This window comes from Lepisma saccharinum, chromosome 3 (assembly GCF_977018435.1).
Source record: "Lepisma saccharinum chromosome 3, izLepSacc3.1, whole genome shotgun sequence".
Taxonomy (NCBI): domain Eukaryota; kingdom Metazoa; phylum Arthropoda; class Insecta; order Zygentoma; family Lepismatidae; genus Lepisma; species Lepisma saccharinum.
The window spans coordinates 79,544,071-79,560,787 of NC_139231.1; the positions used below are offsets into that span (position 1 = coordinate 79,544,071).

A 16,717-nucleotide genomic window follows, 5' to 3' on the forward strand; every position below is an offset into this window, starting at 1 on the left:
CACATGCTTTCGATCTAGCCACAGATGTGGTGTGGTCCACTCAGCTCTCCGACAGTTTCCTCAATTGATAAACGTGTCAATCGAAGAAAGAACTTCTGACATCATCCACTCCTCCCAGATCTCCATTGTCCCATTAGGACCCTGTATAGACTGTACTGTGTCGTAAAAGGACAATAATGGCAATGATAAGTTCCCATATTAAGAAAAAAAAAGATGGGGGAATGTACAGAGATGTTTCCTATAGCACTAATATTATGTGAGGAATTTTGATCTACAAGAACATTGTTGTTATTCAAAGTAATCATCATAAGGCGTGTAACCTGTTTAACGTTGTAGCAATACAAACAGAAACAGATTAAAATTCTTATTTCTATCCCCCAAATTGTTCGCGTTTCATTTCTCCACAATAAACAATTTGTGATTGTATTTTGTCCGTAGAGAGCATGATAGACATCTATATTTTGTAAAATCTCCACAAGGTAGTTGGATTACCATGAGTTATGTGAAAAAATGGACTCTTCTGAGCCAAACGATTCCATCATCCTGCGCTACTTGGCTTGCCACAAACAGCACATAAAACCCACATGTACCTCTACACGAGGTGAAAGTTACAGGGCAATATGAAGATCCATTAATTACTTTGCGAAACGCGTGGCAACAGCTACTGTTAGGCTGCTGCGAGGCAGAAATCTCTTTAGACTCAAATAGCTGTTAAATGCGGTATTTTGTCCTTTATGCAACGTAGTTTTGCACCGAAGCCGTTCCATGTCGTAACAGGAACTCAACGGATAAAAAAAGAAAAATAATCTTCATATTATGACCTACAAATCACAACATGACTGTCTTAATAATTACAGATTTGTGGAGCTGCGAAAGTAGCTGACATTTATTCCCATTAAGTGTGGCTGAAGGTTAATGCTTATGGGCCTTAGTTCGCCAGAAAAAGGTTCTCATCATGACAAAATCTGAAAAGCTTCTGAAAAGAATGCATTGTCGCATTAAACTAGTACACGTTGGAGAAGAGTCATCATCCTGGTGAACTTAAACAGGTTGTAAATGTTCTTTCAGTTTGATTGTATGTGTAAATGTCAATTCCCCAGAATTTCCCATGCAGTGAAAGTGATTTACGGCATATCAACCCCGAAAGTGACAATTAAGCAAGTGAGGTGTACGGCTGAACAAGAGCCGTTCGGGAGTTCAATAACTCAGCTTCATTTCTCCATAAGATATCGGTATAATCAGTTTCTGTTTCAACAGCGGTGTGCTTAATGCTGAACAAAGATGATGTTACGGAAGTTACGTCCTAGCTTCTTCGTCCTGCTCGAAAATTTCTTAGACACTTCACTCGTTCCGTATAAAAATGTTTGTTTCGTTCCCTCTGCTTAGTCGAACGCTTTGCTTAAGTCATTGAGCTAGTAATGTGCTATAGTATAAGAACAAGATATTTTGCAATGTTATTATCAGTAAACTTTCGTTTTCAATGTAGTGAACACTGTCAAACGGTAGTACATTATAATTATCAAATATTATATACTGCACATTTCCTTATGGGCATGAAGAAAGAAGTTCAACATTTTCGAATGTAAGACACCCAATCATGTACAGCATCTTACAGTACACGAGTAACAACAATGCCTGAGTGAGATTTCATTCTATTCTCCACGCATATACATTATTAACAATTGAAATGTTCTTTAATGCCTCTTTTTCTTAGTCCATTCGAATGTGTACTTTTGTATACAGCAATATAATCTAAACCGTATTTGAGGGTTGTACACGAATACACGGGGGAGCTAAGGAGGGTGAAATTGTTTCTTTCTCTACAACTGTACACACGTCAGCATAAATTACAACTTAAAATTATGTTCTCGTTCCAATGGATCTCAATAAAACCTTCAATGAGCATATTAAGCATATTAACATTAATATGCCGCCTTCCTTTGGCTAAGTCTACAAATTGTGAGCATCGAGCAGAACCATCTCTGTGATATGCAAATTTGTACTCATGGAAAAGTTGTTTCTTTCATTTACTGTTCAGCTAACATATATATACACTTGCACATGAATCTACACTTGTGCTCTTATTGTCCACAACTGACGAGAGCACAATTTTGTAGCATAATTATCTTACAAAGTTATTGAATAAAATAACAGACACATTGCGCATGCAAAGGAGGTTTATGTCACTTACGTAGAGCAAACTATCTTGTTAAACAACTCTTAAAAATAATATAAATTTTGTGAGGACCGAGTTAAATTTGGCCATTTTTCTTGATGACATCTCATAATTCAACATGTCTTGAGTAATTGACTTTCATGTGCCTTTGAATCTAGTTTCATTTAGGCATCTTTACCTGGTAAGTTGACTAGCAAATATTGTACTTGAAAATTTGGATTCAAAGTAGACATTATTACTCACATGTAAGCTTGTGATCTATTTCATTATTCATCCTCACCATTGTGATTAACCTGGAGAGGCAGTAAAGTGAAGTAAACACCCAAAACACAAATAGAAATAATACTGAAGTGAATTGCAGAATGTGTAAGTAACAAAACCCAAGCCCTTGAAACCCTGTTTTCTGGCTGAATGCAGTAGTCAAGGATTGTGCAAAAATGCAGTGTTTCAACCTTTTTTATCCATTTTCATGGGAGTACTTCCCATTCACAATGATCAAATGGAGCACTGATAATGACACACAATTCATGTTCCTCACCTTCTTTTTTGGCAAACCACAGGTACTTAAATCTGCAGCCTTGAAGCCTAGTATGAATCATATCTGAAGCTGTTAATAGAGTCGAATTAATTTGCTACCGAGAGACAAAAACCTCCAATGTGTCAGTTATTAATTTCGCCTTCAGCGGCATAGGCCAATTTAAAGCAGGCCTCCAAGAAATTAACAAGCAGTACTTACTACACATAACATCAAGAAGAAAATATGGATTTCTATAAAATAAGTATATGCATCCGTGCAATTTCTTCCACTACACAACTGGACTTCTTTTATGCTGACGAGTGTACTTACAGTGCCTAAGGCGGACTTACCCGCTCGATTCGATTGGTCTATCATGGGCTGCACAATTCGGCGCCGAGCGTTGATGAACCTTTAGGACAGAAAAGAGAGAAAAGAGTGGGGTTAGCTGACCCGGGTGCTGGGAAAATACTTTATAAAGTGAAAATTTTGAGCTGAGCGCTCACTTACCACTGGCACCTGCCCTATTAGATTGGTCTATGAGTGGCTGCACGATCCTTCGCCTCGCGTTGATAAACCTGAGAAACGAGAAAAGAAAAGGAGATAAAAAAATCAATGGTTGGTCGGGCTCCCGCAAATTTGTGGGGGGTTCCTACACTAATTCACTACTAATAATTTAAGTTGAGGGTAAATACCACCAGAAACACGCACAGACATACAAAGGCAACTTCAAATTTAAGCAAAACACACATGTAAGAATTTGAAAGAAAAACATGGTCCCTGTTCGGGCGCCATAATTGGAAGAAAATTTATAAAGAGATATTTATGAAGTACTAATAACGATAACTACTATTATGCTTAAGATTTTCTTGGACTCTCAAAACTTATTCGGTTATTATCCGCTACTACTAGCTGACTGAATATTACTGCCTTCTAGAAATGATCCACTGAATTACGAGCATAGAAATGTCGTTTAGTATATATGAACAGAACTAGAATTTGATTTCTTTAAATTGTTGTTTTAAAGTCCACTTTATGCACAAATAGGCTAACCGGGGCTGGACCTACAGTTTAGAGTGGGATCCGAACAACCGTGAAATGTGCCTCCACAGGGTATCGAACCTGCGACCCCTTTATTACAAGGCCACGACGTTACCACTACGCCATCGGTGAGGCCCTTGAATTTGATAAGTAGGCAGTTACGAATTAAATCCTAATATTTTTCCAGGCAAAAGTTTGAAGAAAAGCATCGTAGACAGAAGATACTAAAAATACCGAGCGAAAAATATACTCAATTATTCAAAGATTAAAATCTATATAAGAAATGGTGGTAACTAGCCCTGATAATTGTGACCAAAAATGATGAAGTTGCTTTGGTTGCTTTCATGTACGTGCTCCGTGCCTCTGATGGAAAATATATATCTGATAGCTACGACACAGATATTCATGGCACTCTGAACATTGATTACATTGATAAGATTTTCTCCTTCAAGATGAAGGAGGATGAGATTCACACTCTGACACCTAAGCGTCGTAGCTACCAGACAAAAGAGACGATTGTCCTTGGGTACCCCTTGGAGACTACCTGCAAGAGAATACATGTGCATAATTGCAGTGGCGTCACCTCCGACATGGACCATTGTCTTCTGCAGAGAATAAGAAAAAGAAATATGAACGTCACACACAACATCAACTAGGAATCATTTACAATGTAACTGCAAGCCGACCACCTACCTATGTGGCTCCTATTTCTGGCTGGTGCAAGGCCTTGCCCAACCAGCCGGAATAGCCACGAGCAGCTGAAAAGCTTTTCGCGTGTGACACAAAGCGCGCCGCCGCTTGGTGGAAAATTTACCTTACGAACTAAGATTGCAAAGAAACTCCTTTTCTCTTTTGATAAGTTGCGCCTTCCTCGATGCTGCGATTAAATTTTCTCCTTCTTTTGAATGTGGAGAACAGACAACAAACTGTCGTCACTTATTTTAATCTACTCTTCTGCAACACCAATATGCTTCATTTCTAATTTGATAAAGCTGAAAGTTAGAAGACCACGACAAAAGTCATTTTACCCATTCACAGTGTGCAATACTAGAGGTTCGGGTGCATATTATTATGTACCTCAAACATTTGCATGAACAAACTAATCCCTCGACAGCAAAGCAACGCACACATTTCACATGTCTCCAGCATTACTAATATAAATCCAATATTGACCGAAACTGCCAATCTCCTTAAAGTCCATATCGACATTGTCCTTTCTACATAAAAAGGGTCCTACTCTCGGCCCGCCCATCCAAGTGTTCTTGATTTAAATTAGAGTAATATTAGGTTAGGAACATGGATTACGCGGTTCAATATTCTGTAACCTTCTCCACTCCAATCAACTGTTACTTCATCTCTTTTACACCAAAATATTTGCCCAATGATTTGCAGTTCCTATTTTAATGTAAGGCAAATATCTCCACTGGTTTAGTAAATGTTGCAAGCAGCACTCACTTTGCATCGTGCCTCGACATTACTCCTCCAACATGTTAAGAATAACATGTTTACTGAGGGATAACAAGGAAAATGAGACACAGGTGCATCTGCGATAATCCTAGTGTTCGAAGATCTGTCACGCCGAGATAAAGAACGACGGCAAAAAGTATGCATACTAGGCTCATATACTTCAGCAGAGGCTTACGGTTACAATAATCAGAAATACACGATTTAAAATGTGATGAAATTGTTGCAAAAGAAACACAGACTAAGTCTGGAATCACCGTGGAAGCTTTAAGACACCAGCTATGTCTATATTACAAACAGCTTAGAATTCAAGAAGTTAACAATGTCTAGAAGCTTCCAAGATATTCCAATTAGTTTTACCATGACAAGGAAAAAACTAAATTTGCTAATAGTACACACATGTATTACATATGCACTACCTTCAGATCTACTAATAGTATGAGGACACGGGGGTACAAGTGCCACACAGTATTCTTAAATCCAGGTATCTTATAAATTACACTTAATATTTTCATGACCATTAATTTGAAAACAGACCAGGATAAGGTAATCTAACACCCAGTAGTGACAGAACGAAGGAAGGGTAGGGTGGTAATTAAAGGAGGATGTCCTTCTGAATATAATAAGAGGAAAACAAAGTAAAAGATGGAGAAAACAACAAAGAACAAACTGTGTTCCTGAAATTCGTAACACAAGCGTTACCAGTGTAGAGATATTATGCTTTCTTAAGTGGACTAAAGCCATGTGGCTCAATCCTTGTATTTCTAGCAATAACAAAAACTGAATCACAAATTACACTAAAAAATAATGCTTCCTTAAGTCTATAACACATATATGCAAATGCAGTAGCACGCAAACAAAGATTGCACAGCATCATTCCAGATAGGAGCAAAACAAGAGGACTAGAAGATTTTTAACCTTTTAAAAAATTGGTTTAATTTTCTTTTCGTTCGTAATACAAGATAATTTCTGTTACTGTAATAATTAAATGTTCTTTTGATATGTTTTCTCACACATGCAGATGTGAAACAGCAGGAAATTGACGTAACTGTGATTGGTCACAACCGAACCCGAACTCATACGCTGATGATCTGCAAGACTCTTGATGTAGCCTTTTGGCTTGAGGGATTCCAAAGGATTTAGACTTCCGAGGATATTTTTGGAACTTTGCACGCGGCTGGAAGCGCCATGTCTGATCCACGGCCTCCCCTTCCCTTCCCCCTTATCCCGCGGAATCTTCTGGAACGGTTCCCAATACGTCCTGAGGGCATGCTCGCAGCGGAGACGCGGTCCGCAAATGAGATGTGCCAAGGGGAACAGCAGGTGCGAGAGAAATCTGTGCTATGTCGCGTAGCCGCCCGTTCGGAACATGGCAATGGAGAAAGGGCATAAATAAAGGGAGATTTTACACTGACATTCCAGTCCCTGTTTTTCTATCTGCTCTTGTTCTGTTTGCATTCCCCAGGGGGCGCCGTCTTTCTCAATGTAACGAGATAGGTCATGAAAGAAATGTGGACAGCGGAACTAGACGGAGTGTGTAATTACACACAGGGTAACTTCTTTTCTTGTGTAACTTTGTGCAGGACACTGAATTCAATCTGACGTTAGCACGGTAAACTATAACAGTGAAACAGAATGCACGAAAAATATCCACTGATATTAGTCCATTTTCATGGTGTAAAGGGAAGTCCGAAACTCTCTCTGTAAGTGAATGAAAGACAACAAGAACGATTTAGGCAACAACAACATTGATAGGATATGAACAAGTAGTCATATAATAGCAGAAATAAGCTTGTAATTAGGTTAAGCAGGTGAAGTTTTGTTTATTTAAGCCTCCGTGGATACGTCAGTCCATATCCGCTCGTATAATTAGGTCTTGCTTTCGATTCTTTCCCCACAACGTAGACGAATTACACTGTTAGTAGAAAAAAATCAAGGCGATTCATTTTTTTTTTTTTGTTATTACATGACACCAACATCGTTTACGATACTTCCGAAATAGATTCTGTGAGTGTATTATTTAATTGCCGTGACTTTTCTTAATCGTTGACTTAATGAATATTAATACAAGTTTTGTAGTTCGAGCATGCGTAATGCCACGAAAACCTCAAACGTACCTAACAGAGGGCGCAAGAAGAACAGAGCTTTCGACGGAACAAGGCACCAATTGATACAATACAATCCAAGCCATTGAAATTTTTAACGCAACTCTACTATAAATACTAGTGCATACTTGTTTATTTCTTGGTATAGAAAGAAAAACTGTTCGAATACGACCTTATGGAAAGATAAGGCACCAGTAGCCTATGACTTTTTTCCAATGACCAGAAAAGAAAGTGTGTCAAATGCCGTACCAGTAGAGTTATAGAAATTAACCTAGAAGTCAGTTAAAGGTGCCGAGAATTTCTGTTTCAAATAGTATCTACTACGTACACATCACAGTGAAAAACGATTACATATGTTTTCTAAAAACCGTAACTAGAGGAGTTACGGTCAGAAAAAAATCCTCCAACGTAAATCCGGTGTCGGTGTTCCACTGTATTTTTCGACGTTGCACGAATTAGTACACTACTGTTCACATAAAGTGGCACACTTTATAAGGCTGAACAGTTCAAGAATGTGCCAATTTGTCTGAGCAGGACTGTAGAATAAATAAGATTGGAGTCTGATCAAATTTCGAGTACGAGATCAGGATTCCACGAATACAGAGGGTTGTCTCAATCAGGACTCTTCTGAATTTTTTGAATATATCGATTTTCATTTCGCATTAAAACCTAAACGGATTCCGCTTTAGCAGTTATACGTGCACATTTTCATATTAGGAAAAAAATACCATTTTTTTCCAAAGCAATTTCCTAATTTCAGGTTCATTTTTCTAGATTCCTGAAAGCGTATCGAGGAACCAACCAATGTATTTCCGGATGCGAGACTGTCTCATTAATACAACGTAAGGAATTAAAATGTTCCTTTGCCGTCAACACCGAAGGCAACGAAAACTACAAACAAAATACCGCACAACCCATAATGCATCACGCGATGATGATAAAGGGATTCCAACCCTGCAAAAGGAGACACAAGAGAGAGGGGGACAAGAGATGTAACCGTAGTTATAATTTTCTACATGTGCTCCAGGTGGCAGCAGAGTCGAAGGCAAAAAAAAAAAAGTTCACCCTCTGTGTTCAGAACCCTCTTTCACTCCCTCTTTTTAACTCCGTTATCACGCATTAATTGCAAAATCGATAGACTCTGCCTCTGAATTCATGGGGGAGGAAGAGGGGAGTGGGAGAGTTCAGGTGACCTCCCCTTCTCAAATGCAATATCACCCGTGCCCACCCTCCCCCTCCCCCCGATCCACAAAGCCGCTGGCGCTGTGAGATTCCCGGCCGGGAATAAATAATCTGGGGAAAACGTGAGCGAGTTTAAACGGGTTACTCGGGGGGCGTGGCAGGATTATCAGCGAATGGGAACGCCCACATTCACACCTCTCGGGGGTTCCCAGGCTCCTCCCCCTTTGATTGCTGCACGAAGTCAATCAGGGCTCTCAGTCTTGTTCCGGCAGCGCCACGCAACGATCGTTTCCGTAAACTGTAGTTAATCATTGGCGGCGCGAGCGAGAGCTTAGCAACTCCGCCAAGGAGGGCAGCACTGCAGGGGGCTGTGACCTTGAACTATCTATATCAACTTATAATCCGTTCTTAGGTGTACAGAATTGAAATTTTGTAGTGCAATGGTGTGAATTAATCAATAATATTGGAATGACATGAATGTTTCAACTGTCATCAAGGTTTATACATATAATAAGACCATTAGCTTCTGTAATTTTAGGAAAACTTTCAGTGTATTCGTTTGTGACACACGTTGATCCTCTTAATTCTTATTACAGAAATAGGGAATTAATAATTCACGTTTCTACGTTTCGTGACCGAAAGTTTCTGATTCTCGTACCTTCCTCGACTTCATTTCTCAAACCAACGACCGTTCACTCTCCATAATGGATCCACCTGTATGTATTGCACTTGGGAGTGTCAAGTTAATGTAAGAGGGATTGTATAATTTCAATATGTTTCTTAGAGATATGGGCACGAATTTGTGGGCAGCTTTGCACGTTTTTTCCCACCTTTACCAATTGTGTTCGATGTAGATTATAGTTTTCATTAAGATAACTTTAGCCACAGTTAAGCGTTGTTATTCTTGTTGATTTTGATAACGTCGCTAATTTGGCAAATAGACACAATTTGACCACCAATGTGTGAATTTGAGGCGGACTGTTCCTTGTTTGATTGACTTGTAACAGAGATAATATGATGATGTCATAGTTGAATACATATAGCTTAGCTCATAACTGTTCTTCAGGGAGGCAAAGACATGGTGGGGCGAAAATAGGAAGTGGGTTTGTAGATGTTATAAGGGGCATTTTCATCCGGATGTGCTAAAAGCAAAAATAAATAAGTCTGAATCACAAAACTGAGAAAATATAGCACTGATTCGTAACTAGAGCCACAATTCCCACATGTCACATCCCCAACTACGTAACAAAAGAAACCACAATCCCCATTTCCGAAATTCCTGTACACTGAGCACCAGTCTAAGCACATGCCTGAAGGGAGCGAGAAACCTCAGTCACGACGATCATCCACGGAGTACGAACGCGCGACCTCCCGACGAGGTAACCACTCGTCCAACTCGATCGGCGTAGCCGTTAACAGTTCGTGAGATATCGGCACTCTTGGTGAGCAGCCAAATAAAAAATTGTGAAAAAAAAAGAATGGCGTTGAGGCGAAACAGTGATGGAGGGAGGGGAGGAAAGGTGATGTTAATCTATGAACACCTCGCATGTCTCCTAGCGAGGATATCTTGACGCGACGGTAACGCCCTCTCTTGTCAACACCGTCACGTGACGAGTGTGCACGCGACAGGCTCGGTTCCCGCCCACCTGTCTGTAAAACCTCGGATTGTCGGTGAAAAGACAATGGTTAATTGACTGCTATTTCAATTACACACACACACACACAAATAGACAAGACAGAGCATTCCGGCTCACGGAAACTCGCCATAGTGAATGCTGATTACGTATTTCTTCCATTCTTCAGAAGTAAATATTTCTCCCAAGCAGCAGGCAAACTTTAGATTTAAACGAGATTTTAGCTCTCTGAACGTTGACCCTTGCTCATATGATGTAAGGGATTCCCGACCTTCTGTTGTGGGTGTGTAGTGGCGGAGGCTGAGTTTTTACTTGGTTGGTCACCGCCCACCAATTTGATCCTGACTTTTAGACATCGTCCAAGGGGGTGGACGCTTATTTTGTACATCAAAGGAGCGCTACTCATTCTTATATTAGGTGACGATTTATTGATACTTTTTAGGGATGTGACACACCAAAGCGGCACGTGTCGCGTGTGACTTCAGGATTTAACCAATCGAATACAGACTTGTGTGGTCAGTCATTCAGCTACGAAGTGAAACGTTGCTGCCTATTGGTTCATTCTCAAGTGATATATATCACGTCACTTCGAGGTGCCTTAGGTAGGAGTCAAGCACTTTCACCCATCTCTCGTCTTTTGATACATTCCAAATTGTTATTTGACTACCTAGAGCGGGGTCACCAAGGTTTTTTTTTTTAAATTTCAATCTAAGGTATATTATAACGGTAATTTGAACGCCGAAATTAACATAATTTGGACTTTTGTGAAAAATTTTAGAGTCGTGTTACGAAGACTTTTTTTTTTCTTTTTGATGAGGAGGGTGTGGATAAATCACAGATCCACCGTAGCTTTCTGTATCCGCTTCAGGCTTCATCTTTAGTGTAAATGTAGTGTAATTTACTCCGGGACCAATTACTCGAGTATTTATGCTTTAGGTTTGGTCACCCCTGTTCTAGAGCTTGTAATACACATAGGTTACACAATAAAAAGAATGGTGCACAGTAACGCCAAGTTTGGTGTTACAAATACTCAAATACTTCTTTGTTCAGCAATATCTTTGGAGTCTTTGAGTAACACCAGCCGTGTATAGAAGAGGCATTTGCCACTTGAATAGGTCTTCCGTTACAACAAGTGTTTTCACAACCCGGTTTTTGTATTTTTAGGAGTAAAAATGTATTAGCCACCACAATTGGTGTTAACACAACAACAATTCTGCTTTGGGAGATTCTGTTACACCAAGCCTGTATGACCAAGAACTGTGCTATCTTGCACCATACGTCTTAGTGTATTTCTGCTTCACTATGTGCGTCTATTGATAAATAATATTCCTCCGGTTCTTCCAGGTTTTATTTGCTTGGGAAAAAGAGGGGCAAAGAGGGGCATATAAGTGAAAACAGAGAAAAGCAAGCAATCAACCACCAATATTTCTCCTCCTCAACATCTGTTCAGATGACAGACGAACGCCATCGACGGCTCTATTAAAGAAGACGGTAGGGAGGATCAAGGTGCAATTCCCCCTCCCCCAAACGATCCCTAAAATAACCCTCCTTATTTTTCTATATCCGGAATCCCTAACACCCATTACGAAAGGAGACGTATAAATATACAAGCAAGAAGCACACATGCCCGCATTTTTTATGAATATCGCTCAAAGTGTTTGGAATTGGCTAACAGCGTGGGGATAATGTTGGAAGCAGGGGGTGGAGGGCGCTACTAGCGCCGCCACCGAGAGTTCTATGAACCGCATAATCATTACAGCGGCAGCATTGATCCCAGATCCCATCTTCTTGTGTCGGATGTGAGAGTTCCCATTCTCGTAAAAAAAACTGCGCGCATTTTGCCATAAAAATCTCTCGCGGATCAGAATTTTTAGAATACGACATCGGAGGGTGAAAGAGGGTTTAGGAACGGGGGTTGGGGGTGATCGTATGGGGAAGAAGATAAAACAAAAACAACGCGAGGGTGCGGTGGGAATAAGGGTAAATTATAAGCATGAATTTTTAGACAGAAATGCTGACGTTTCGGTACCCCGAGGAAAATGATGCTTAATCGTTCAAAGGCTTCGAAACTACCCGAATTGAAAGGTACAGTCGCGGACATTTATGGGTTGTAACAATCCCATTGACTTTCAAATGCCCATGACTGTACAAGGAAAGGTGACAAGATAATCACAGGAAGAAATTTAAAAACATCGCTTGCCAAATTGTGAAACAATGACAACACCAAGCTAGTTACGAAATATATATTTGGAGGACTTAAAGGGGAAGCAGCTTGAACATTTCCCGACATTTGCCAATAAACATGGCACGTATATCAATTTTGAATAACGTATGTATAAATCTGACATATGCATTTGGTATTACTATTCAAGCTTTTTAACTTGTATTCGTAAAGGCTAAATAAATAAGTTATTAAAAAACTTTGGTATTTGGCTCACCCAGTAAATTTATGCGGTATATTATATATACGTATATCTCTTGTGTAGCATAGAATAATAACCTAATTGTGCAAGTGTTTTACATTATCATTTTCATGTGCGAACTAATGCATATGACTTTTCTAATGTTACAATTTTACAATCATGAAAAGACCATGCTGATGTTAGCGATTCTGGCAAAATAAAAAAAAATAGACAGTGTGCCGTACATGCACACAGAGAAGCACGGGGAGCAACATCGCAAAGGGCATTGATCTGTTTTGCATCCTCGGCGAGTGTTTAACACTTCGCCGACCACCACCGAATAACCATGTTCACCCCCTCCCGATGCCTTTTGTTGTCATTCAGCCCGTGCGCCTCATTTTCGATTCGCACTTGTCCGCCAGCGCGTTCCGGCCAGATGCTTCTCTTTAATACTGTCTCACACTTGTCAGATCGTATCATCTTCGGAGGCGGACTAATACATTCTGTCACCGGAAGTGATTGGGTTTTCAGCCGACTGATCGCCCTTTCACCCCCTCCTTCCTCGCCTCTCTTCCCCTCCTTCGTCTCTGGAATCCATAATCCGCAGGAAATGCATGGAACATTTTTTTTCTGTTCATATCACCGCCTAGGATGGGCTTTTTCTGTAGCCCTATTGTGATGTTCCCTCGTTCCGTGCCGTACCAGCATCTGATGTGACGGTTCTCTTAATTTGCTGGTGGTTCTAGATTAGCATGACGAGACCGAGATTTGTCTCGTCTCGATATTGTTTTTGTAATCGAGACAATGTCCGCGACATATTGAGGCCTTACGCAAACGTTTCGCAATAAAATGTTCTCTTCTAAAATTAGTCCACTCACAACGAAAAAAATAGTTCTCTCCTAAAATTGGTTAATTCGCGATGAAAAATAGTTCGCTTCCAAAAATAAATCCATTCTTGTCTGAAATAGATCCACTTCTTGACGGAAACCGACCAGCGTTCTTACTTGCAATGCGATGACGTTCTTTTCGATATGAGAACATGATTATTTTCTTACTGGGGAAATGGAATAATTTTGGAGGAAAAGAGCGATTTTTTCATCGGGAAGTTGACTGCTTTTTAGAATAGAGGCATTCTTCATCAGGAAGTACATCGACCACCAACAAAAGGACCTTCGCGCATCTTCCCCTCCATCCGTTCAACTCGGGCCATAAGGAAACGTGCTCGACTCTGCCCCTCCCCTCCCCTACCCGCGCGAGTACGATGCACAGGACGCGAGGTTCTGCGCAGTTCCTTTGGCCTGTGGTTTCACTATAGTATGGAACGATTTTTTTTCCATAGGGCGGTTCTCTAATTCTTTGAAGAGAACGATTTTTTCATCGGGAAACTGGGAAATTTTAAAAGTGAACGATTAGTTTATTATAGCAATTATCACTGTTATTTCAATATATATTCCAGTCGAGAGTCACTGCAAAGGAACAGTTTGTGAAGAGAACATTGCATCATACGTAACTGCGTCTTCACGATCCTGGGGGGCGAAGTTCTGAACTAATTTATCTGCCCAGTGGACGAAACACATCTCGCTCGTTCCAAAGTAGCAGCCTGACGTCACCGAGAAGAAATCAAGTCAAATGAACCTAGGTCCCCTTGCGTGCAACAACGCATGCTAACACATGCTGTCCCCTCCCCCCCCCCTCGCGCCAGGCATCCCGTTGCTATTCATTGTGTCCCAATTTAACGTTTGTTACGCAGAGGATGTGACGTCATATGAGGGCCAAGAGCTCCCGTGCCAGATTAAAGGATTGAGGGTTGCGAACACAAGATAGGTTTCCATTCAAAAGAATAAAGGCAACGGTGGGGAGGGGGGAGGGAGAATGTAATGTTCTTTTTCATTTTGGGGGAGGGTAGTGTAATGTTGTTTTCTCTCTCTCTTCGTAGAGCGTTTTGTTTGAAGGGACATTAATCACGGGATATGCTCGAACGAGTTTGCATCAACGAGCTAGAGACAGCAATGTAATGGGTTGGCGATGGGTCCGGGATCCAAACTTGATTTCTCAGGCGACAAGCCAGGAGAAAAGGCATAACAAACCCCTTGCTCACATCACCAAATATATCCAAAGAAGCCGTTGAATTGTTAACATATGAACGGAAGTCTTAACGCCCAGCATCAGACAATTATGATAATTTTCTTTAACGTTGGCATTTTTTAAAATTAAACACATTTTTGAAAGGTGAATTTTGTACAAGATTACCGAAAAAATATTTTCTTTCGTGTAGAAATTTCTTTCCCGCCTCTTTGTTACGTGCAAGAGTAATTTCCCGCCTCTTTGTTATATGCAAAAGTAATTTCCCATCTGTGTTTCGTGTAAAAAGTAATTTCCCATCTGCGTTTCGTGTAAAAAGTAATTTCCCATCTGCGTTTCGTGTAAAAAGTAATTTCCCGTCTGTTTCGTGTACAAAAGTAATTTCCCGTCTGTTTCGTGTACAAAAGTAATTTCCCGTCTGTTTCATGTGCAAAAGTAATTTCCCGTCTCTCTTGTTTCGTGCAAAAAAGTAATTTTTTGTCTCATTGTTTCGTGTAAAAAGTAATTTCTTGTCTGTTTCGTGTAAAATGTAATTTCTTGTCTGTTTCGTGTAAAATGTAATTTCTTGTGTTTTATTTCGTGTAAAAAGTAATTCCTTGCATCTATATTTCGGGTTAAAATATTGGAAAGGTGAGGAATTTGTACATTCTAAGAGCATTTGGATATGGATGTAACTCTTCGAAATTCCCAAAAATGCTATATCTCAAAACTGTCGGTCACGAAATGGAAGAAAGAAAGAAACATTCTGGGAGACAATCGCTGAAGCACCAGTTCTAATTCGAGGGACAGTTCCTGCGAGAAAGATGCCAAAGAGAGGAAGGCGAGAGGAGGAGAGGCCGTGACAAACGACATGGCAACACATGAAACAATATCGAAGCATGCGCCATCTTGCGTTGCCAGCTCCAATCATGTCGACATTAGGTCGCAGCTGTTGCCATGATACGGGAGCGAATTCTCCAAAGGACTTCATAATGTTGTGCCATGTGTCATGGGTCACTCTCATCAGATCAGAGTGAAAATTGGTCCAGGGAGGGAGGAATATACATGGCGTGGCGGTACAACAACTGGGGGCCAGTGTTGCAAACCCAGTAACGTGGAACAATTTGCCTTTAAAATGTCTTTATAGCACCCCTGGACATGTAAGGGCCAAGGTCGTGGAAAGTGGTGAAGACAACTCACAATCATAGCATGGAAAGATTTTATCATTTTGCGATTCAGTTGAAATGAGGATACAAGGAAGGACATTTTACACGAAATTAGAACACGTGAAATAATTTTCCGCTAGAGATAAGGCCAAGAGAAACAATTTTCGCACGAGAAAAGGAGAAGAGAAAGAACCTTTCGCACGAGATAAGGATAAGAGAAATAACCTTTCGCACGAGATAAGGATAAGAGAAATAACCTTTCGCACGAGATAAGGAGAAGAGAAAGGATCTTTCGCACGTGATATGGAGAAGATAAAGAACCTTTTGCAAGGAGATAAGGGGAAGTAAAAGAACCTTTTGCAAGGAGATATGGAGAAGATAAAGAACCTTTTGCAAGGAGATAATGGGAAGTAAAAGAACCTTTTGCAAGGAGATAAGGAGAAGAGAAAGAACCCTATGCACGAGATAAGGAGAAGAGAAAGAACCCTATGCACGAGATAAGGAGAAGAGAAAGGACCATATGCACGAGATAAGGAGAAGAGAAAAAACCCTCCGAACGAGATAAGGAGAAGAGAAAGAACCCTCCGAACGAGATAAGGAGAAGAGAAAGAACCCTCCGAACGAGATAAGGAGAAGAGAAAGAACCCTCCGAACGAGATAAGGAGAAGAGAAAGAACCCTCCGAACGAGATAAGGAGAAGAGAAAAAACCCTCCGAACGAGATAAGGAGACTTTTTTTGGGGTCGAAATAAGACTGGAAACTAATTCTTCTTTAACCACAGCTTCTAGTTTATTACACACAAGAGACACAAGAGACAAGGTCTCCTTGTGCAATACGGTGAATGAGAGAAGTACTGTATGTTCTTTATAATACAAAAACGAATCCAATATCTAACACACACGTGATCACGGAAATGGGTGAAGAGAATATTGGAGAAGAACCTGCTCAGACGTGGAGAGCATTCCACTTTCT

General features: G+C 40.4%; 1 protein-coding gene across 12 annotated transcripts in view; it reads right to left on the reverse strand.

Moving 5' to 3' along the window:
* Positions 1-16,717, reverse strand: part of hth (Meis homeobox homothorax) — a 493,174-nt gene that overhangs the window by 14,415 nt on the left and 462,042 nt on the right. For 6 of the 12 annotated variants that reach the window (XM_083118884.1, XM_083118881.1, XM_083118886.1 and 3 more), the window contains one exon: positions 3,201-3,268. In XM_083118884.1, the coding sequence (XP_082975010.1) occupies positions 3,201-3,268 (68 nt within the window). Of the gene's footprint in view, positions 1-3,043; positions 3,103-3,200; positions 3,269-16,717 lie in introns of all 12 variants that reach the window. The other 6 variants (XM_083118885.1, XM_083118892.1, XM_083118883.1 and 3 more) reach the window with 2 other exon arrangements.